Here is a 21887-nt window from a genome sequence, read left to right as displayed (position 1 = left end):
TGTGTCCTGGTCAATTTTGATGGAGCAGGAGGCTTTCCCTCTTATTGAAAAACACATAGATACTGTCTCTTTGATATTAAGAGTAAGATGGCTATCTTTGAGCCAGCGAGATACATCTTCCATCTCCTTAGTCAAAATGTCTGCTGCGCTTGATGTTCTGGCTGATGCATAAATCACTGTATTGTCATCGTACATTTGGCACTTGAATGACTGACAGCAGGTGGGCAAGTCATTTATGTATAGACTGAAGAGCAGAGGACCCAAGATTGAGCCCTGCAGAATTCCCAAGTTTGCAGCTAATGGCACTGAAAACTCTGTGTTAATCCTGACCCTCTGGTCCCTATGCTCGAGATATGAAGCAAACCAGCTTATGGCGGGTTTAGAAATATTAAAAGTGCAGAGTTTGTTTAGAAGTATGTTGACGTTTAATAACCTGACTCTCGCGCAGATGGATTGTCATCCATCTGGAATTTTGGTGGTAACCTTGCTGTTCTAGCTCGAACGTGATTGGAGAAATTAGGTAAGAGTGACGTACTACTTCAACCAATCACATCGAAACGGGCCGTGACGTAGTTTTCAGCGACGCGAGATAGAAGCCACAACAGAGCAGTTAGCATGTTGACAGTAGTCCCAGCCCAGCTAGCATGTGTATAGTGGATCATTGTTGGCGTTTGAACGGCAAGCCGCCTGTGGTATGCCACCTGTGTCCGACATCGGACCACTGACGGTTACAAAACACACAAGGCATCGGTGGATTTTGGTTGGCAATCCGACATAGTGCACGAGTACTCTGCAGGGTCCAAACAGCGGCATGCTACCTGACAAGCCACCTACGTGAGAGCCAGGTTACATGCTACCAGCCCCTAGCACCAAGGAGGACCGGCTACTCATTTGGTGCCAGCATCGTTTGCATCAGATAAATCACAACAAAGATATGGTAAGTTAGATGTCTTGAAATGGCTATATTTTCTTTTAGTGAACACATCACAGGCATGGGTTTGTCCGTTTCTGACGGGGTGATAAATATTGCAGACAAAATGGACGTCTGCTTGCCTGCACAACCAATGTGACATATATTGATGAATAAAACTTAATCAAGTATGTGTATTTCGCTGAAAATGATTGACCAGCGATAAAATGTTATTCAGACAAAATTGCCAGCCATATGAAAACAATGCAGCCTCAACAGCATGCAGTTGCTACTAGCATTATTGGTTGTGTTCTGGTCACCGTTAGGCATGCCAATTTACCTATGATAATACAGTAAATCGTTTACAGTCCCATACGTTTTGTATATCCTACCATGAGAGAAATATACACCAGGATTGCATTAACTACTCCCGGTGTGCACGATTAACTTCGGGTCTGATTAACTTGGATGGCATAAAGAGCTGTTCACGTCAGAGGAGACAGGATGGGGCGTCTTAAGTTCTATTATACACTTTGGAAACTGCATTACGGTTCGACGAGAGGACCATGCCGTCGCACTTTTGCCGTTGTTATTGTGCGCGATTGTATTCTCAAACACTTCAGCTGTGGTCAATTCAAATAGTCGATTCGTGAGTGTGCTAAGCACTTCGATAAGTTGTAGGTGACCATCCCTAGTTGATCGGACGACCCAAAGTTAATCGTGCTCAACGTCATAAGCTGGGACACACACACACACACAGTGCCATTGTTAATTGATCAATGGTGATGTCTTTTCTCTCTCTCGCTCTCTCCATTATTAGGTGACCCAAGACCCACGGTTATATAAGGTATGTCTGATTTATTACATCCATTGCTAGGTCAAAGGCAAAGAGTACATTACTGAAGCAAGCAAAGCCGTATTGTTAAGGGGTGTAAAACCCATTTGTGTAAACAATTAGTTTTTTTCATCAGGGTGGGGATGTGAAATGACTGAGAACCTATTATCAAGGTAAATAGGACCCTTGCTGACCTCACCTGTACCTGTGGCCTCGGAAGGTATCCAATGTTACAGGTTTGAATTCTTAGTAAGAGTAACTGAAAAGTATATGTGCTGTCCTGCACCACTATCCACCTAAACCTACATTAATTTCTCAAGAGACTGTACTCCTCATAACATTACAGTTGACAGACGCTTTTGATCAAAGTGATGTACAAGGGCAGTAATGCAACATGTGGGTGGAAAATACTCTGTACACAGAGTAAGTAGCATACCCTGTTGTTAATGAACTTTAAGTCACCTAGAAATATTTTAAAATGTGTTGCAATCAATTCCCGTGTTGTTTTTGTTCAAAACCTTGTATGTAGCCACAATTGTCACACATAACCTTCTGAAATGTTTGTCTAATATACTTCTATACTTCCTTTGTCTGTGTCTGACGCCAGGAGGTCTATGAAGAAACGACAGCATAGAGGACCCAGCACATCCCCTCACAGATTCCATGCCTTTCAAAATATTAGAACAAGATTTCAAGGCATTTTCCTTAAAGAACTTGCAACATTTCAGGAGTGCGTCACCATTTGGGTTTTCATTTTGTACAATACATCACCCAACACCAAGAACGCTACATTTTGTAAGCTATGTTTCTTGCATTGCCAGTAACCAATATTTAAAAGAAAAAAAATGTGTATATATAAATTGATATCTTATGTCATTATTTACACTTTCATTACTGTACATTGAAAACAATTAGACAGTGTTTTCTTTTCACAATAAAATTGTATTTACATATGTTCCAATTACTTGTGTACACCATTATTTACACCATTTGTTCAATATTCGGTTCGATATTGTGACAAGATTCCACTTCTTTGTTCCTAATGGATGATGGTTAGATTCTGAACTAATGCTGTGTTACATGTTCCATTATGTCTATGAATCTGTCATTAGGGAGAGTCAGTCACAAAAAGCCTCGCTCACAACCAGTAGCATGAAGTACCTTAAAACCATAGGTTGTTTTGTAACTGATGTCAAATGTAAGGACTGTTGTTGACTGCTGCCTCATTAGGCTTTGTCCCAAACCCAGAGCAGACAGTCTCGTTAATGAAAGTGGCACATCTGGTATTTAAGTACACATGTTCTGTACAGCTGTCAGCAGACCATGATAACATTTCCAACTCTTCAGTAATGTCTAGATCTTGGTGGAGTAGTGTAGTGTAGATTCTATACACATGTGGTTGTACAGGCGCATTTTGAAACAGGCTCAACACAGAAGACCAAAGAAATGGAATTGTGGTAGGTGCAACACGTATGACCTGGCTGGCTCCAAACTTGTGGTGCGCATGCTCTGTGCCAGCCATTACTGAACTCACTGTCTTGTCTACCTAGAGTGTTCATTTGATGGTTTACAACAGTACAAGTGAGGGAAGAGCCTAATTCAATTTCCACTGTACATGTGTAGCAGCTGGATGACCCGGTCTGTGATGACAATCCCAGCAGACGCTGCCAACTCCATGACTTGCCTACCTGAAAACAACACACAATGTTAAAATAGAATCGGCAAACAAGGCAACTGTAATTCTAAATACTCTATAGGCCTAGTATCTGCATTTTAATTCATACCTATTTAAGGCTAAGACCTGAACAGCAATAGGCTACTATTACTTAGTTTTAAATTTACTGCTGACCGAAAGGGAGACTTGGGGTTGCCAGTAGCTGGTGAGTGACAGGCCTCACCCTGTTTTTATTCCAGTACCCTCTTGTGTAAATTCTGTTTCCACACGAAGTAGGTCTCTTAACCATGCAAAATCTGTGATTACTTTAGTCTTTACCATCGAAACAGGTTAACAACTAGGGCAGAAAGTGAAAAGGGGAAGCCCACAGACCTATACCAATATGTATAGGTCTGTGGGGAAGCCATCCTGGTGAGTTTGAAGTCAGAATGTCGTCGTGAAATAAACATTCCATCTCTCACATGCTGACGTTTTGGGACATGCTGCATTGGCAGCGATCACGGGGATAGTACATTTAATTTAACACGAACTTTATAGCATAAACAAATTTGTCTGAATGCGACATCTTGGCATACTATTATGATCAACAGCACTCAGTCACCATAGCATGCGAGGTCTGGAAATGAGGCTTGTACAATATTGAATTACCGGCACTATGGGGGCATTCACAGTTGTAGCCTACCATGTCAGTCATTGTTTCACACACATCAAAAACACGTTAGAAACAACCAAGAGGTTTTCACTCACCATTTATATGTGGCATGGACCTCTCGACTAAAATCCCCACTTAAAGTTGGTCTTGTAAACAGTTGAAGACTGAACATCGCTGCGCTCTGCTCATTCTCCTTCAGTGGATCATTGGAAGAAGAGCGAGAACGTTCTTGCCACCAACTAATTCCTTGTTTTCTGTTCCTCTCTCAAAGAATGAATGTTTGGTAGTTTTGATAACACTTGAAATCGCGGAGTTCATACAGTATGCAGGCCGCCGTTGTTGTGCTAGCCACACTGACTGAGGGGTGTGCTAGCAGCACTACAGTGATGTCGCGCAAGATGCTACGTCATACCCGTCAACGCCTCACTCCACGATGATTGACATTGACATTGTCCAATGGTCGGGGCACGTTTATTTTCTACTCGAGGACTTCGGGCTCGACAAGGCTGAACCAGACCCCTGTGCGAGCTCACGAAGTGTAACGAAGATGCACGAAGCACTAGGGGTCTCGCGAGAGCCAGGCTAGACGTTTACCGTATCAAAGGCCTTTTTAAGGTCTATGAATACAGCCCCCACAACATTACCTCTGTCTAGACTATACTCTTAATGTTCTCTGTCAGGTAGCAGTTTGTCACTTCTGATGAGTCTCCTGGTCTAAAACCATACTGTTTATTGCTAATAAGACCATTACTCTCAAGATGGTCTATTAATTGCTCTGTAACAACCTTTTCTAAAATTTTGGAAAGAGCAGGCAGTATAGAAATTGGTCTATAGTTACAAGCCTGGTCTTTTGCACCCAACTTAAAAAATGCTGTAATAATAGCTTGTTTCCAGTTTTGTGGAAATCTGATGGAGAGATTTACTAAGTGTTTTATGGGTTTAACCAGGATAGAACAATGAGTTTTGATGAAGGCTGTCTCTGCAATTTGCATTCAACAATTTCCATTTTGTACAATTTTATATTCATTAAGAGTAGAACAGCACAGTTATAGCTGATGTGTGTGTGTCTGATGTGGGACTGACTACAGAAAGGTAGAGAACGGTCTCTGCATATCAGCACTTTCTGATTTAATACCATCATATTTAAATTTATGTTTACTGTATGCCACATGAGTGTGTGTATGTGTGTGTGCCAAGTAGAAATCAACTTAAATATGTTCCTTTGTTGTCTAGCTGGTTGACGTTTGGCAATGGCACATTATATAGAGTGTGTCATGATAAATGCTGGCAATTGGATAAAATCACTTCCAATTGTTCCAAAAGTCAAAAGAGTTCACCCCTTCCAACTGAAATTGGTGCCCATTAACCAATTGATGCCTGATGCTGTGTTGTGCAACATTGGCCCAGGCACCTGGAGCTGCATTACGCAACATTCAGGCTCATGAGATTTGAGACAACTTTATTAAAAATCTCTGTTTGTTTGAGATGAATGAACACATTCTAATGAAANATATGGGTCTCAGCGTTTAAATGCATACTTTAATGTTCTTCAGAAGCTGAGATATTTAGGTTTGTATAGGCTGAGGGCAGCTTTTCTTAAAAAGGGCTCAGGCATTCAGCACCCTTTTTTCAGGTGCCTTATATAAATAGGTAAACTTCTACATTACAAAATGAATTCGTATAATGCTAAATATGCATACAATAATTCCCAAGTTTCTAAATTAACTCTGCAATTCTCCAAAATATGAATTATAAAATATAAAATCTAACCATTCCTTAACATAGACTGTCTGTAAGTGTAATGTGGTATCAAGTCAGCAGTCAGTGTGTCCTTCCTCCAGATGACCACTAGATGGCAGACGAGGTAGTTCTACAGAGGGCATGCATGTTAACCCGCCCTGCAACTGCACATTAACAAGCACATAAACACTGCATTCGCCATAGAACACTACTTCTTCACACGTCTTTCACGTTTGCAGATTGTAGATTGCAGGCAGAACTCCCTCTTCAGAGCACCCACTGCATTATATTATATTGCATTGTACTTAGTTGACACTTTTTTTATCCAAAGTGACTTATACTGTAGCTATGTAGGCTATACAGGGTGTTGGTTACAGGCCCAGGAGCAATGTGGGGTCAGGTGACCTCTCAAGGGCCCTTCAGCCATGGATGAAGGTGCTGGTCAAGGGCGCTGGAACGAGTTTCAGTTTCTCGTTTCGAGTTTCTCGTTTACAGGGACCTAAGACGAAATAAAAAAATAAATTAAAACTGAAAAGTACGCAAAAATAAAGGGTAGACCAAACTAATGCGCTGCTATTCCAAGTTTTTGTTGTTGAAGAGGGATTGAACAGGGATCAGGTAAAATTGAGAGGCAATAACAAAACACACCCTAAATATAGTTATTCTGATAGTGTCTGTTTTCCTCCTTCCTGGCTGTTTTTATGGTCAATTTAGCATTCTGATGGTGGGACACCCCTGGATATACCATGAGGCAGTGTTTATCACCTACTGAAGTCGCTCAGGGGTGCTGCTCATCCAAGATGGCACATCAATGTGCTGGGAGACACAGCAAGACTTCTTGCCACACCTAACAGTGTTAGAGCTTGCAGGAGATACCAGAAGGCACCCTAGTACACCAGGTGAGTTTACAACCCAGCTGCAGGATTGCTATCTCCATCCATGTGCCAGGTAGCACAGCAGGAACAGTACCAGAGACTTGCAAAATGAGTTTTGCTGGCTATAGATGAACATGTTTATGTTTAACTGTTGAGGAACTACTGTATACCTCAAGTATGGAGGGCCTAATGTCTGCATGTGGCACCTATTGTTACAACCAGTTAATGTGGGGCCCATGTTTTTGTATAATACCAGAGAACATCAAAATTGGCATATTTCCATGTACCATTGGCACTCTGTGCGCCTCACAAATGCTGTTGCAGGCTTCATGACATTCTCCATAGCCTATCCAGACATGTTGGTTACATGTTGGTCAGAGTGTACTTGCTATCAGCTGTGAAGGGCACAGGGCAGCAATGGTGAACATGCCAATTTTGATGTGCTCTGGCATATGTAAATGATGCTCCATGGTGATGGGGTGTAACCATAGGCCCCAAGTGTAGACGCTGGGCCTTCATATCCACAACCTCATGGAGTCTGTTTCTGATCACTTGGAAAGAAACATGTCGCTTGCAAAGCTCGATTTGCAGGGCTCTGGCAGCGCACTTCCAGTGTCACCTGGCACAAAGAAAGAGATAGCGATCCTGCTGCTGGGTTGTAAACCCTCCTATGGCCCCCTCCACAACTCCTGGTGTACTGGTGTGTCCCCTGCTATCACCTGCAAGCTTTGGACACTGTGAAGGGAGACAAAGCAAACCTTCTTGCCACTATTCACAATGATGAGCCATCTTGGATGAGCGACCTGAGCGACCTCTATGGGAACAGACACCACCTCATGGTATCCTGCGGTTAGACACTGTCAAAATGCAAATGTCACCACAAAACAACTCTACCTTTTCCCAATTGCACATAACACAAAAGAAGGCAAAATGGATTCACAATCACTGCTACTTCCCACCTGGACATGCTAATTTTCCTAGCAGTATGATTCACTTGTAATAGCAGCACATTATTATAGGGATCCTTTTTTGAGCTGTTGCATTTCAATGGATAGTATGCTAGAATTCTGGCTCTGATTTCCATTCTGACGGCAATCCATTAAAAGGTCAATCATGAATTTCATTGGAATAAACTAGAGTGAACTTATGTCCTTATGCCCGTTTCTATCCCCCACCCACATTTGAAGGAAAATCATCAAAATCAAAATCAAAATCATATTAAAATCAAATGAAATCAAATAAAACAGGGGAACAAATGTGGTCACTGGTCTGTCCCTGAAAAGATTCCTATCCCCCACTCACGTTTAAAACCAAATCAAAATCATATTAAAATCAAATGAAATCAAATATTAAAATGGGGGACATTTTTTGGTCCCTGGTCTGTCCCTGGTAAAGATTTAAGGGATCTAGAGTTGATCCAGGAGCTGGGTGACATGAAGCTCCAGACAGCTGAAGATGGTGTCTGTGAGGGCCTGGGGCTGGCTGTACAGACTCAGGTCTTTACTGAACACTTCCTCCAGGAAGGACATGATGGCAACCTGAAGACCAATAAAACCAGTGTTACACTATTACGCTATTTCACTGCCCCTGTTACATCAGTCAGCTAGTGTAAAGCAGTGTGTTATAATGTGTAATACTATCCACTTATGCAGTTCAACATTCTTGGACAGGGTTACATTATTACACTGTCTCTGACAGTGTGAAACAAGTCATAACACGTGATATAATGTATATGCTCAACACAGTTGGGTTAAATGTTGTGTATGTGCAATGGAAGTAGATAATACCACTTATTGTTAAATGTATGTACTCTAAAAAGCAACATTAACAAAACTGTTGCCTAATTCCGCAATAGCACTTTATGTCTGGATATTTCGCAAAAATGTTTTGAGTTTGTGGTCATTACTTACCACAACATTTCTCTGGATCTGTCAGCTGCAGCAGACACAGCAACGTCTGTACCACCTCAGACGATTGAGAAAGTTTGGGATGAGACCCAAGATCCTGAGGTCGTTTTACAGAGGCACCATTGAGAGCATTCTGACGGGGACCATTATTGCATGGTATGGGAACTGCTCTCAAGCCAACAGGAGAGCTCTTCAGAGGGTTGTGCGTACAGCTCAGTACATATGCGGCTGTGACTTACCCTCCATACTGGAGCTGTTTGAGGGAAGGAGCATCAGGAAGGCAAAAAAGATCTTGGCTGATCCTAGTCACCCCAACCATGAACTGTTTACTTTATTACCATCTGGGAAACGGTACAGAAGCCTGAAGTCTCACACTACCAGACTCCAAAGTAGTTTCTTCCACCAAGCAGTTAGATTACTGAATTCATGCTGAAGACAACAAGGCACTGAACAAGGCACTTTCTTTGCACTTTTTTCCACCCCCCCCCCCTCTCTTTTTTATTTTTATTTTTAAAATCTTTTTGAGGACACAAGAAAAACACAACAATTTTTACTCTTTATAGGCTTCAAACCTATAATAAGACGTAATAAACTAATCTTGAATCTTGAATTGTCTCGGGCAGGAAGGCCTGGATGACAGCATTGAGCTGCTCTAGAAATCCACCTGCCACTCTCTATACACAGCGACAATGTTATATGTAAACACATATCAAAAATGCCATCAGTGGACTTTCAATGTATACAGGAGATGCAGATTTGCATCCAGAGGGGACCGAGCTCCGTCAATCAGGCTGAACAGCGCCAACTCGAAAACCACGTCCAGAAAATGAAGGTGGTGCATCTGAAACACAACCATAACGAGGAACTTAGGTTTGTTTTACACTTCAGACATGTAAAGTTTCAGCTTTTACCTGGCATGTTTCGACGGTATAGCGGTAACCCAATGAAGACGTATAAGTTTTACAATAACAGTTAGAGTCTAACTGTTGGACATAATGAACATCATACATCTACAAAATGAGAAACATATGAATCACACTGAGCATTTCTGCAAAAAGTGTTTGATTGCAGAGTACAATAAAATGTCTTCCATACCCTCACGTCCTGGTTCTTAGAGTGTTGTCTGAAGTTTGTAGGCCTATGTAACATAATAGCCTATCAAAGGCCTGATGAAAGACCTGTATGTCCTGCTAGAAAAAACAGACATTACATTACACTTGGCTGACACTTTTATCCAAACAACTTAGCTATTTACAGGGTATTGGTTTAAGTCCCTGGAGCAATGTGGGGTAATGTGACATCATGTCAGCAGTCAGTGTGTCCTTCCTGCAGATGACCACTAGATGGAGGTAGACACCAGCAGATAATTCTACAGAGCACAGTGTGACAGCCCGCCCTGCGACTGCACATGAACAAGCACATAAACACCGACATATAACACGATTTCTTTAAGTGTCTGTTTCACGTGTGCAAATTGAAGATGGCAGGCAGAACTCCCTCTGGAGAGCAGAGATACACTGTAGTTATTATAATCGCTGTGTGGACTTGTAACATGAAAAGACAATCACTGTAGCCTAATATAAACCTATTTGGGACCCTAACAGCAGACATAATGATGAAAATATCAACATGTATGAACCTGTAATATGGACAGACACCAGCAGCAGATACATTAGTAAACCTGTGTGAACTTGTGCAACAATAACGGTGATAGTTTAACCAGAGAATTGTATATGAGAGTGAGATAAAGCAGGCAGGTTCTTTTCCGGTATACACTTTACGTCGGGTGAACGCCCCTTTAGGAGACCTTCGATTAGGAGGCCTTCGGAGTCTTGAGGTTGAGAATAAATGGAGTCCCCTTAGCCCTGTAGACTGCGGTAGCGCACGTCTTGTGCAAACACCACGAAAAGAGAAGAGGAAGGAGGGACAACGCCCCCTTAGGAGACACAAATTTGAGCACGTGCTTTTGCATTGAGTGGGCGTTATTATATATCCAACCTCTTTGGTTTAACCTTGTATTAAAACTGTAACATGTCAGGCCCCAGATGTGCTTACGTGTGCCAATGTTTGAATGCAAAGAGCTAATGTGAGTAAAGGAAAAAAGACTCAGGGGCTAAAGAAAATAAATAATCATGGGGAAATGTCAGGAGTAAGAAGGTGACTGTGTTACAAAAAGACTCAGAGATAATAATCTCAGCAAGATGATCTTTCTCCCAGTTTCACTTTCTTTAACTATCTACCAACTTCTGTAATAGCTATTAGACTTTGACAAAAGAAACAGCCGAAACGTCTGTCTGTAGTTCTGCTCCTATGTAAAGAAATAAAAAGAATAGCAAAGTAAAGAAGAAATGAGTGTGGTCCTCCTCTTCATCATTATGTAACATTGATTAAACACACCTCCAGAACTCAAAGCCCAATGGATCACCCTGCCCAGGTCTCTCTCTCTCTCTCTCTCTCTGCCTGTCCCCTTTCCTTTTATTATATCATTGCTAACCAATTAGAAGTCTCCTCTTACAAAGCCCCTCCCACTTGCCCACTAGTGTTGAATGAGGAAGTTCGGAGCTCAGGCTGTACTGATTGTTGTGCTCGTCTAAAGGTGAGTTTTTCAGGTGATCCACATTTTAAATGCAAACCACAAAAGCCAACATTATTTAGATATTAGGTAACCCAGAGAGATTGACAATGGTTTCCAATGCCTTCTTTCACAGACTGATAGCCTTTTACAGTGGGAACATGACACTGAAACCAAATTGAACTGTTATTCCATGAGTCTGTGAACGCTATGGCATCTAAATCTTTCTCTGAAGAGGATTTCTCCTGTCCTGTGTGCTGTGAAATCTTCAAGGATCCTGTCGTCCTCTCCTGTAGTCACAGCATCTGTAAGGTTTGTCTAAAGCAGTTCTGGGACACCAAAGGATCCAGAGAATGCCCAGTCTGCAGGAGAAAATCATCAATGGATCACCCTCCAATCAGCCTAACACTGAAGAACCTGTGTGAGGCATTCTTACAGGAGAGAGGTCAGAGAGCTTCAGCAGGGTCTGAGTTGCTCTGCAGTTTACACAGTGAGAAACTCAAACTCTTCTGTCTGGAGGACAAACAGCCTGTGTGTTTAGTGTGCAGAGACTCAAAGCTACACAGAGGGCACACCTTCAGTCCCATAGACGAAGCAGCATTTGAAATCAAGGTAGCCATACACATTGTTTTTTAAAAGATTTAACACTGAATATGCAGAGTATACTTCGTAAAGTGTGAATGTTTAGGCAACTATGTTATCATAACATATTTGATGTTTAAAAAATGATGTGCAATGCGTAAAGAATAAAGATATTGTCAATGTTGGCTTTTGGGTAAACATTGATTTAATATAAATAGGCTATGTCTGATGGAAGAGCACAACACTGCTCATTGACGATTCACCACTGAAATCCCTGAAAAGCTGCTCCTGCTGTAAAATAAATTTTATTGCACAACAATATCAATATGTCTGACAACAAGAGCAGTCACTGTTACTCAGTGCTTAGTTATGTCGTAAAATATGTTTGTGTTTCAGGAGGAATTCAAAATCAAACTGCCTGCCATGACAAAGAAACTGGGGATATTTAAAGAAGTTAAACTTGTCTGTGACCAAACAGCAACATACATTAAGGTAAGACATTCAAAACACCCCATGAACTTTATTAAGGAAACAAAGTCATCTGATCTGATTTGCGCCATCAACCACGCTGTGGGCCCACTACTGTATTTTAATCCAGACTCAGGTCCAGAACACAGAGAAGCAGATCATGCAGGAGTTTGAGAATCTTCACCAGTTTCTACGAGATGAAGAGGCAGCCAGGATAGCTGCACTGAAGGAGGAAGAGGAGCAGAAGAGTCAGATGATGAAGGAGAAGATTGAGAAGATGAGCAGAGAGATCTCATCTCTTTCAGACACAATCAGAGCCATAGAGGAGGAGATGGAAGCTGATGATGTCACATTCCTGAAGGTAACAATGGTTCTGTTCTTCAAATTATTTTTTACCTTAGGCTACAAATACTGTAATACATGCATTATTTATTACTTATTACTTATGATTAATTGTACAAGTCTGTTAACTGTTGCATGGGATAGACTATTACTGTAGGCCTGTTGTATCTTGAGAAAAAACATTCTAATCCTCATTATATTTTGAGAATAATCAACAAAAGCTTCAGTATAATATATTCATATTCATATTCATGAAAATGGTGAAAGTGTGTAGTAGAAAATTACAATTCTAGTTAGGGGTGTATCCCAACCTCCATGGCGATATGATCCAATATCAATTTCTTAAAATAATAAATTATTTTCAATTCTAAGAATGCCCCACGATAACATTCGGTACTATTTTTTCCAATTACTTTTCCACTTCTATTATGTTGCAGGGCCCAGCGATTCTATTATTTTCAATATTTAAGAATGCCCCATGATGCGATTCAATTTGATCGTGGGCCATAGGATTGATGCATCGATTATATTGCTTATTTCCACCACTGATTTTAGTCATTGATAAAGTACATATGAAGAGTGCTGTTGCAAAATGGTGTATCCACCATTTTTGCCTTTTGCTTTTCATTATTGGAAATGACAGTTCAGAAGTTCTATCATCTACACCAGGGGTATTCAATATCGTAGACGTCACTGAGGGCAGTTTTTCAAATTCCTCCCAATAAACGGACAGAACACGGAATACGTAACCGTCCAAGGTGAGGGTGCGAAACAAGCGGATAACTTTCCAGACAGACAGATATTTGCTTCTCTATTTCTTAGGAGCCTTGTGGTCTATTATGAGACTATATTTCAGATAAGGTATCCCTCTCATGTGCATAGGAGAGATATTCCTAACCTGAAGTGTTGATGATCGCAAATTACGCACGGACACTGATAGCACACATAGGCCTATTTGTTTTCATAATGGTCTGACCTTGAGGAGGGCCAGAACCTTGCTGTCCAAGGGCCGCATCTGGCCCCACGGGGCCGCCATTTGAATAGCGCCGATCTACACAGTATTCCATACTGTAGAAACGTCAGTATGTGCGATTACTTGCCATTCAAATATTTTGGCAACATACTTTTTAAAACTCTATTAAATGCACCTTGCAATGCAATGCAATGGAATACCCAATACAAATGAAACCCCTAAATACATTCATTCATTCTTTTTTTGTCATTACACAGAACTACAAGAGCACAGTGGAAAGGTGAGTGTTATGCCTCCTGTCTCTCTCTTGTATGTGGTTCTGAACCCAAACCCACAGCAGCACTGACTCCTGAATGTTATTCCAGAGCCCAGTGCACACTGCAGGATCCAGAGAAGTTTTCAGGAGCTCTGATCAATGTGGCAACGCACCTGGGCAACCTGAAGTTCAGAGTCTGGAGGAAGATGCAGGAGATTGTTCAATACAGTGAGTACACACACACACACACACACACACACACACACACACACACACACACACACACACACACACACACACACACACACACACACACACACACACACAAAATCCCTTACACACACCACTCAGTGTTCAGCTCATGTGTGTGTTCTTCCTCTCTGCAGCTCCTGTCACTCTGGATCCCAACACTGCGAAAGCCAACCTCATCCTGTCTGAGGATCTGACCAGTGTGAGACGTGGTGATGAGATACAGCAGCTTCCTGATAATCCAGAAAGATTTGATAAGTATCACTGTGTCCTCGGTTCTGAGGGCTTTAACTCAGGGACACACAGCTGGGATGTGGAGGTTGGGGATAACCCATGGTGGTATGTGGGTGTGATGACAGAGTCTCTCCAGAGGAAGGGAGTCTACTTTTCCATGAGTGGACGGTGGTATGTGTGGTATAAAGATGATAAATATAGAGCAGGTGCCTCACCACAGCCTGAAACTCTCCTGACAGTGAAGCAGAAACTCCAGAGGATCAGAGTGCAGCTGGACTGGGACAGAGGAAAGCTGTCATTCTCTGACCCTGATAATAACACACACCTACACACCTTCACACAAACGTTTTTTGAGAGCGTGTTTCCATACTTCAACACAGTCTCTCCTCTGAAGATACTTCCAGTTAAGGCCTCAGTAAGAGTGGAGTAGCACAGTTAGAAGTGTGTGCGTGGAGGGAAGTGCAAAAATCGTATAATCTCCCTGTAACTTCAGGTCTTTCCAGTATTGCTCATCTTAAAGACTTCATCCCTCTCAAACTGGACTCAGGTTACAAAAAGTGGAAACACCTAAATCTTAACTTTGTACATCAACTTCTTGGAATTATAGAACTGAAATCATTTGAAGAACTAATGGAAGAGTTTAACATACCTAAAACGGACTTTTTTCGATATCTTCAAATTAGAAGTTTTTTGACAAAACATCCTGATTGGGATAAGATAAACAGATCTGACACTAGCATAGAGAAATACTTGGTAAGAATTCAAACACAAAGATGTATAGGAAAGCCTATCTCTATTTTGTACAAAATATTTTCCAGCATGGCTCAAGAAAACAATTTCCTTGTCAAAGAAAGATGGGAGAAAGAGTTTGGTATGTTAATCATGGATGACATCTGGGAGAATATCTCTTTGCAAATACATAAAGTCACTAATGCCAATATTTGGAGAGAGTTTCAATGGAAAATAGTCCATAAGTTCTTCAGAACACCTCACATCATCTCTAAATTTAATCCACTTCAATCAGGGGCCTGTTGGAGAGCTTGTGGGGAACAATGTGCTGACCACCTTCACATTTTCTGGAGCTGCCCTGTCTTAAATGACTTCTGGAAGGAGATACTTGACTCTATAGATAACATTTTCAGCTCCACAATAGCGAGGGGTCCGTTCTTGGCCATTCTGGGTGCAGTTCAGACTCAGACCACGAGCAAAAAGAGAATATACTTGTTGCATATTCTTCTTGCTGCAGCTAAGAAGTCAGTCAAGCTTAGTTGGCTTAAGGTGGATCCACCAAGATATGATACTTGGCTGGACATAGTTAGGGGAATATACACAATGGAGAAGATAACATTTAAATTAAGACAGGAACAATTCCAGGCTAGGTGGTCTCCATGGTTCAGAGTTATAGAGGGGGAGAACAGTTCTTGAGGATGGGTTTTCTAGTGTGGACTATTTCATACAGTGTTTACAGCCAGATGTATTGGTTGGACATGACCTTTTATGTACCTGCTTATGGTGTGTGTGTGTTGTTTTTTGTTTTTGTTTTGCTCTGTAGTTTTGTTTCCTTTATTATTAGTGGTAGTAGTATTATAGTGTTTTTGTTGTTAGTTTGTGTGTTGTGACTGTAATTTTTCATATGGGAATTTCACAATGTGGGTATGTGGCATTTTTTGCATGTTTTTTGCAGATCTACAGGAGCACTTTTGTGAATAAGAAAATTCTTTCAATAAAAATTAAAGTTGCAAAAAAATAAGTGTGTGTGTGTGTGCGTCTGTCTGTCTGTCTGTCTGTGTGCGCGCAAGAGTAGTGTTTGTGTGCCCTCTCACTGCTGCCCCACCTGCCTGCTGTCTCCATTAGAAGAAGGGCTCTGTATCCCTATGTCTCAGCACTTTTCCTATTTGTGCTATAATGTGTCATACCCACTGTATAATAAAGACCTCTTGATGGCGATGCGGTCAAAGATGTTGTATTTTCCTGTGTCATTTTCTTTTGAGACCTACTTTCAATTTCCTAGAAAGTTTATTTCCACTGCAGCAACCAATCAGTCAAGAGAATTCCATTTCAAAGGGGGTGGTTTACTTGACTCAGGACACTCAACAGCTTCTAGAACACAGCAAGGTTCTAGATTGCAGACAGAGTTCGGATTCCATACAGCAGGCAATCTCCTGCCTCACCCCCCATTACAAATACTTACTGAAATTGTATTTTAACTCCATCCAGAGAGCATGGAGGTCAATGAGGTTAGAGACATCTAGAGAGGAAGTAGCCTACATAGTAATGGTAATACTGTAATTCATGCAGGGCAGCAAACACTTGCAGGATCAAAGCGTTTCTGACAGACCGTGGAATCTCTACAGTTGCTGATCTCTGTTGATGCTTGTTGCAAGGGACTGTCTCTGCTTGGTCGTTTGAGCCGTCTATCATATCTTTTGGCTGCTATGATTGGCCTCTTGTCCAATGGGAGGGTCTCAAACAGGGCGTTCATGGCAGAGGCAGAGCTGCTGGTCTTTATGTCCCTCATACGGTACTAGTGATGACCCTTGGACCTGTCTCTCTCACACACACTTTGGAGACATTGCAGAACTCTGGCAAGAGGCTTTGCCGAATGACAGAAACGGTAAGAGTTTGGGTGGTTTTTGTAAGCACAAAATGTTTATGATGAATATTTGGCTGTAAATCCTAAACATCTGTGGTTGGTTATTATACCAATAAAACTATCCTCGGTAGGCTTAAGCTTAATGAACTTTGAGTCTCTACACATTTCTGTCCAGCACTGACCAAGCTACAGGTACCTGTCACAGTAAGGTATGTATATTCAGGGATAATATACAGTAAAAATGATGACACCAACAATGGGCTATTGATCACACAGGGTTCCCACTCTTTTTCAAAAATCATTTTCCAGGACATTTCCAGGACTATTTTTGGATAATTCAGGACGGATATTTCATCCGTCGGACCCACAATTGGACATACACAGCGACACACAATGCATTTTAGAGACAATGTGACTTTAAGGTTGAAATGAGTTGTAATGAATGAGTACAGTGTGTTAGGGAAGAGGGTACGTCCAAAGACGTCATAAGAGCATAGTATGGCATGACCGCAAGGGGAGTCACTTTCTTCTTCTGCAGTTAATACTAAGGAGACTAGTGATAGGAGGGATTACATTACACACTGACAACTGGATCTCCTCTCTTGACCAATTTTGCGAAGTTACAGAGTTCAGATTTTATCCATTATGGCGGTGCACCCACTGACCATGAGCACAGTGTCTTTAAGCAATGTCCTCGGACTACACCTAACCCAATGCATTTTCCATTGAGTGATACTTCTTATCCAATGTACGTTATTTGCTTAGTACTGGCGGTAAGGTAAAATGCAAAGCCACTACCGACAGGGCCGGAGTGTGGAACAGGTCATAGGACATAGTGAATTTGTGTCAGCTGTAATTAAGGCTGAATGACAGCTGTCATTTAACCACAAACTGAACATTGACGACAGGACATCCTATTTTGACTGGGCCGGAACTAGCAGCAGCTCCTCGCACCCACAATGCAATTCAAATTGTGGAGTTTCCAGTGTCACAATTTTTAGCGATCATGGCCTTGCATCCACTGCGCATGGTGTCCCCGGGCTACGCCCCCGTACTACACCGTGGCCAATGCAATTTCCTGCGAATAAGCGTTCTTATCCATTCTATGTTCTTTGCAAAAATTAGTGTACTTGGATTTAAATGCATTCTCCACAAGACTTGACTTTGACTTTCTTGCTCACCAACCATTGTGGCCTGTGGTTTGTGTCTTTCTGCAAGCCAGTTTTGTTGCCAGGTTCGGAATATTCTTGCATACAAACAATTAATGCGACTACTGTGATTTGTCACACCAAATATCAAACTAGCTTTCAAAGTGGCTAGTGAGACTGAAAGCTCTGATCTCCAAAAAAGATAGCAGTACAATTTTTTGTAAGGAAGTGCTAGCACTGCCTATTTGTAGGCCTATTATGAAGTAAGCAGGTTTTCGAGAGATATATAACGCCATGGTATCAGCTAGTGACTTTTCAGCAAGCCAACTAGCGACTTCTAGCGACTTTTGGCAACACTGAGTCAAAGAATATGACTGTGTATAAGTGCAATCAAAGATGGCAACCTGACCAAACTGTGTGTGTGTGTGTGGACAATAAAGTATTCAATAGGTGGATATAAATTGAATCATCATGTCTAGACTCGGAGAAGAGTAAAAATTATACCACAAACAAAATCGGGAAAAAGTTCAAGGGAAAAAAATCCAGGACAAATATTTTTTTTCCAGGACATTTGGTGAATTTCCAGGACTTTCAAGGACTTGAAAACACATCTCTAAATTTCCAGGTTTTCCAGGACGTGTGGGAACCCTGTCACAGTCGTGTTATATGAATTTGCACGAAATGAACAACAGCATTGAACAACCTGTCTGCCCCCCCCCCCCTTCTCACGTTGTAGTAGTGTTGACCAATCAGAATCCTCCTGTTCCAAAGCCTCTCCTTCCTGCTCAACTGTGTTGAATGAGGAAGTGAAGCGCTAAAACTAAACCAGAGAATGGTATAGAGAAGGAGATACCCTGAACTCCGCCCACACAATGTAAATGGATGTGCTCAAGTTTGGTCTCCTAAGGGGGCGTTGTCCCCCCTTCTTCTTCCCTTACTGTTGCGTTTGGTGGCAGCTGACAAGGGTTGCGCACTACCACCATCCAAAGGGCTGAGGTGGGATTCGTAGTCTGTGAAGAGGCGTGGCGGAGACGGTCATGGGATGGGACGCGTCGCCCATGGTAACTGTCGGAAGTTCAGCACTGTCTCCCCACCGTCATCTGCAAGGCACAATCAATGAATTCCCTAATTCCAGTTGACATTCACGTTGTTTTCATTGTACATTTATTGTAATATCCTGTCATATTCCTTTCTCGCTTCCCGTAGGCCTAGCTAATGTTATCGTCATTGGCTACAGATCAGACTCAGCCAGAAAATAGTCCACTTTGAAAATAGTGTTTAAAGTCCCTGCCTGTCGTGTTGGAAAAGAAAGCATAGGCCTACACAGCCTGTAAGATGTGCGGGCGTCACGTTATTTGATTCGAGTCAAGTCGGTTTTATCGTCAATTTCTTTAGGCCTACATTATTACATTACATTACATTACATTGCATTTGGCAGACGCTTTATAACCAAAGCGACTTTCAAAAGAGGACATAATCAAGCCATAATCAAACATCACAAGCAAATACAAAGTGCACAGGAGATATACAGAACAACAAGTGCAGTTGCAAAGAGGGGTTAGGTTTTTTTTTAGGTTTTTTTTAATATATAAAGAGTAAATAACGAGTACACATACACACACACACAAACTAAACTAAACATCATGTCAGGAGTCTGCCCTGGGGCAAGGCCAGTTCAAGCATTCATAGATTCTTGTTTCTTGAAGGCTGCAAGAGATGTGCTTAGTCTTGCTGCCTCTGGGAGACTGTTCCACCACTTGGGTACCACAACGGAGAACAATCTTGACTGGGAGTACCTAGAGCGACTGGATGGCAGAGCCAGACGGCTTGTGCTGGATGAGCGCAGTTCTCTTCCAGTAACATAAGGCGCTAGTAGGTCCTTCAGATAAGCTGGGGCCGTTCCTGTGATGGTTTTGTAGGCAAGGGTCAATGCCTTGTGCTTGTACATGCACTGGTCAAACAAAGAATTGAAATTAGGCTACGTTTCTTACTCTCCCATGCGTACAGACATAGAATCAGACTCTAGGTGGCATAGACAATTAGGCCTAGACATAGATAGTAGGATATACATTCAGTGTTGTGTAGCCTTCTGAAATCTCATCCTCAAGTAAAAGAAGGCTAGGCCTATGGGTTGGCCTACCCCTCCAGAATATGTCTTTGGAAAAGATAAAAGTCACTGACTGAAATGTTACTTGAGTAAAAGTCTTAAAGTAGCCTATCTGAACATTCCTGTAGCTTAGTTAAGTAGCCTATGCCTGTTTGCAGAATGAGTAGGCCCTACCTACCAATATCACAGACTGTGGGGATATCATGGTGTTGAGCAGAGTTGGATAGAGAGTCTGTAGAGGAGGAGGGCATGAGGCTGGGCACGCACTGTCCGAAAGTCGCTTTCTTTTTTGCTGTAATACACATTGGCGTGTAGGAGTTATGTTAGTTAAATGGTGTACCTCTCCATTGTTGTAGCGCTCATAGGGTAATTTCTGTGAATGTGCCTGGGAAACTCAATGTCACTTTACCATTTGTATTATCATTCTCGTCACAGACACCATACCCTCCTCTCCGGAGCTCATCGTATGACATGCTGCGGATGAGTGAGCTTGCCTCACATTCATTAGCCACAGTTGTCTTCTACAAATGAGATAGGATGGTTTATATACACAGTATACACATATTAGCCTATATATATATATATATAGTATTTATTTCTTTGTGCATGGAAGTCCTTTTGCACAACCCTTCCAGGTGCAAGGCAGGAAAACTTGATCAATATGAAAAGTTCATCGCGTTTCACCCAGTGCGTCTTCAGATTCGCTCTTATCCCAGTGCGTCCTCGGGTTCTTAAGAGCGAACCTGAAGACGCACTGCGCGAAACGTGTGGTTCGCTCCAAAAACAATGAGGGGGGGGGGGGCGGGGAGAGAGAACAGTAGGCCTACACAGTGCACGGTGTGTAGCCTCTTATTGCAGCAGGGGTCGCTGGCGACCCTATTCACTTGTTGAACATGCTTAACTATCATAACAACATTGCTGTGAGTGACATTACAGAGAGCCATAGTGCTGTGCTAAAGGGTTAATGAACTTTTCATATTTTGGTTATTTTGTTTATGAAACTCCAGGTAGATATCATTGGCTGCTTGCAGTAGGCTAACTGTTGCAGTTGTCAGTGAAGCCACATTAGTTTTCCCCTTTTTTGGCACTAGGCAGTGAGGAAATATTCGTGAGAAGTCTGTAACATCCACTTTATATGGGACACCATATGTGTATGAAATAGCCTACTAAAGAAATGCCTATACCTACTGGACACCATAGCCTACATCCCCCACTGTTAGTGGGCCCAGTGGAATTGATTGGTTATGATAACTGAGATTAGACCAGTCCAGCCAACAACCGTCTGCAGAGGAAGCAACCGTTATGTGGATTTTAAATCAGCTCTCTCAATACATACCGTGCAGCATCCTTTGGAAAAGAGATTACCGATAGGTGCTTGTTCTGACAACCTTCTACTGCACACAATTTCGGCATTGTGTTTGTCTTTTTCTTTTTCTTTGTCTTTTTGTCTGAGACCTAATCACTACGGCGCACTGTGTCTGAGTGTGAACTCGACCTGTTAGACCGTCATGGGCAATGTCTTTACCGTCATTAGGCTATATACAGCTGCAGGTATTCCACACACCTGTGTTCGTCTTTGGATGACATGCAATGAACAAGACACACAACACAAACCTATTTCACCCCTTTGTTTTATTTCCATAAGAACATTTCAAGGTGGAAGTGTCGAAGACGACACACATCAATTTGCATTTTGACATCCGAAATCTGAACTGTCATCCAAGGATTCAATCCCACAAATGCATTCTAGAGGCGTAATTCACTCTCAA

At 41.9% G+C, this 21887-nt stretch overlaps 1 protein-coding gene across 1 annotated transcript in view; it reads left to right on the top strand.

Moving 5' to 3' along the window:
* Positions 1–11375: 11375 nt before the first annotated feature.
* LOC134460530 (uncharacterized) overlaps positions 11376–21887 on the top strand; it is a 34667-nt gene continuing 24155 nt past the window's right edge. The window contains exons 1-7 of the mRNA XM_063212910.1: positions 11376–11778; positions 12145–12240; positions 12347–12577; positions 13789–13811; positions 13897–14015; positions 14174–14685; positions 21621–21669. Of these exons, the coding sequence (XP_063068980.1) occupies positions 11377–11778; positions 12145–12240; positions 12347–12577; positions 13789–13811; positions 13897–14015; positions 14174–14685; positions 21621–21669 (1432 nt within the window). The 5' untranslated portion in view covers position 11376. The remainder of the gene's footprint in view (positions 11779–12144; positions 12241–12346; positions 12578–13788; positions 13812–13896; positions 14016–14173; positions 14686–21620; positions 21670–21887) is intronic.

The sequence above is a fragment of the Engraulis encrasicolus genome, chromosome 13, assembly GCF_034702125.1.
Source record: "Engraulis encrasicolus isolate BLACKSEA-1 chromosome 13, IST_EnEncr_1.0, whole genome shotgun sequence".
NCBI classification, from domain to species: Eukaryota; Metazoa; Chordata; class Actinopteri; order Clupeiformes; family Engraulidae; genus Engraulis; species Engraulis encrasicolus.
Note: the sequence above shows the minus strand (reverse complement) of the source record. Positions and strands in the feature narration are given on the sequence as shown.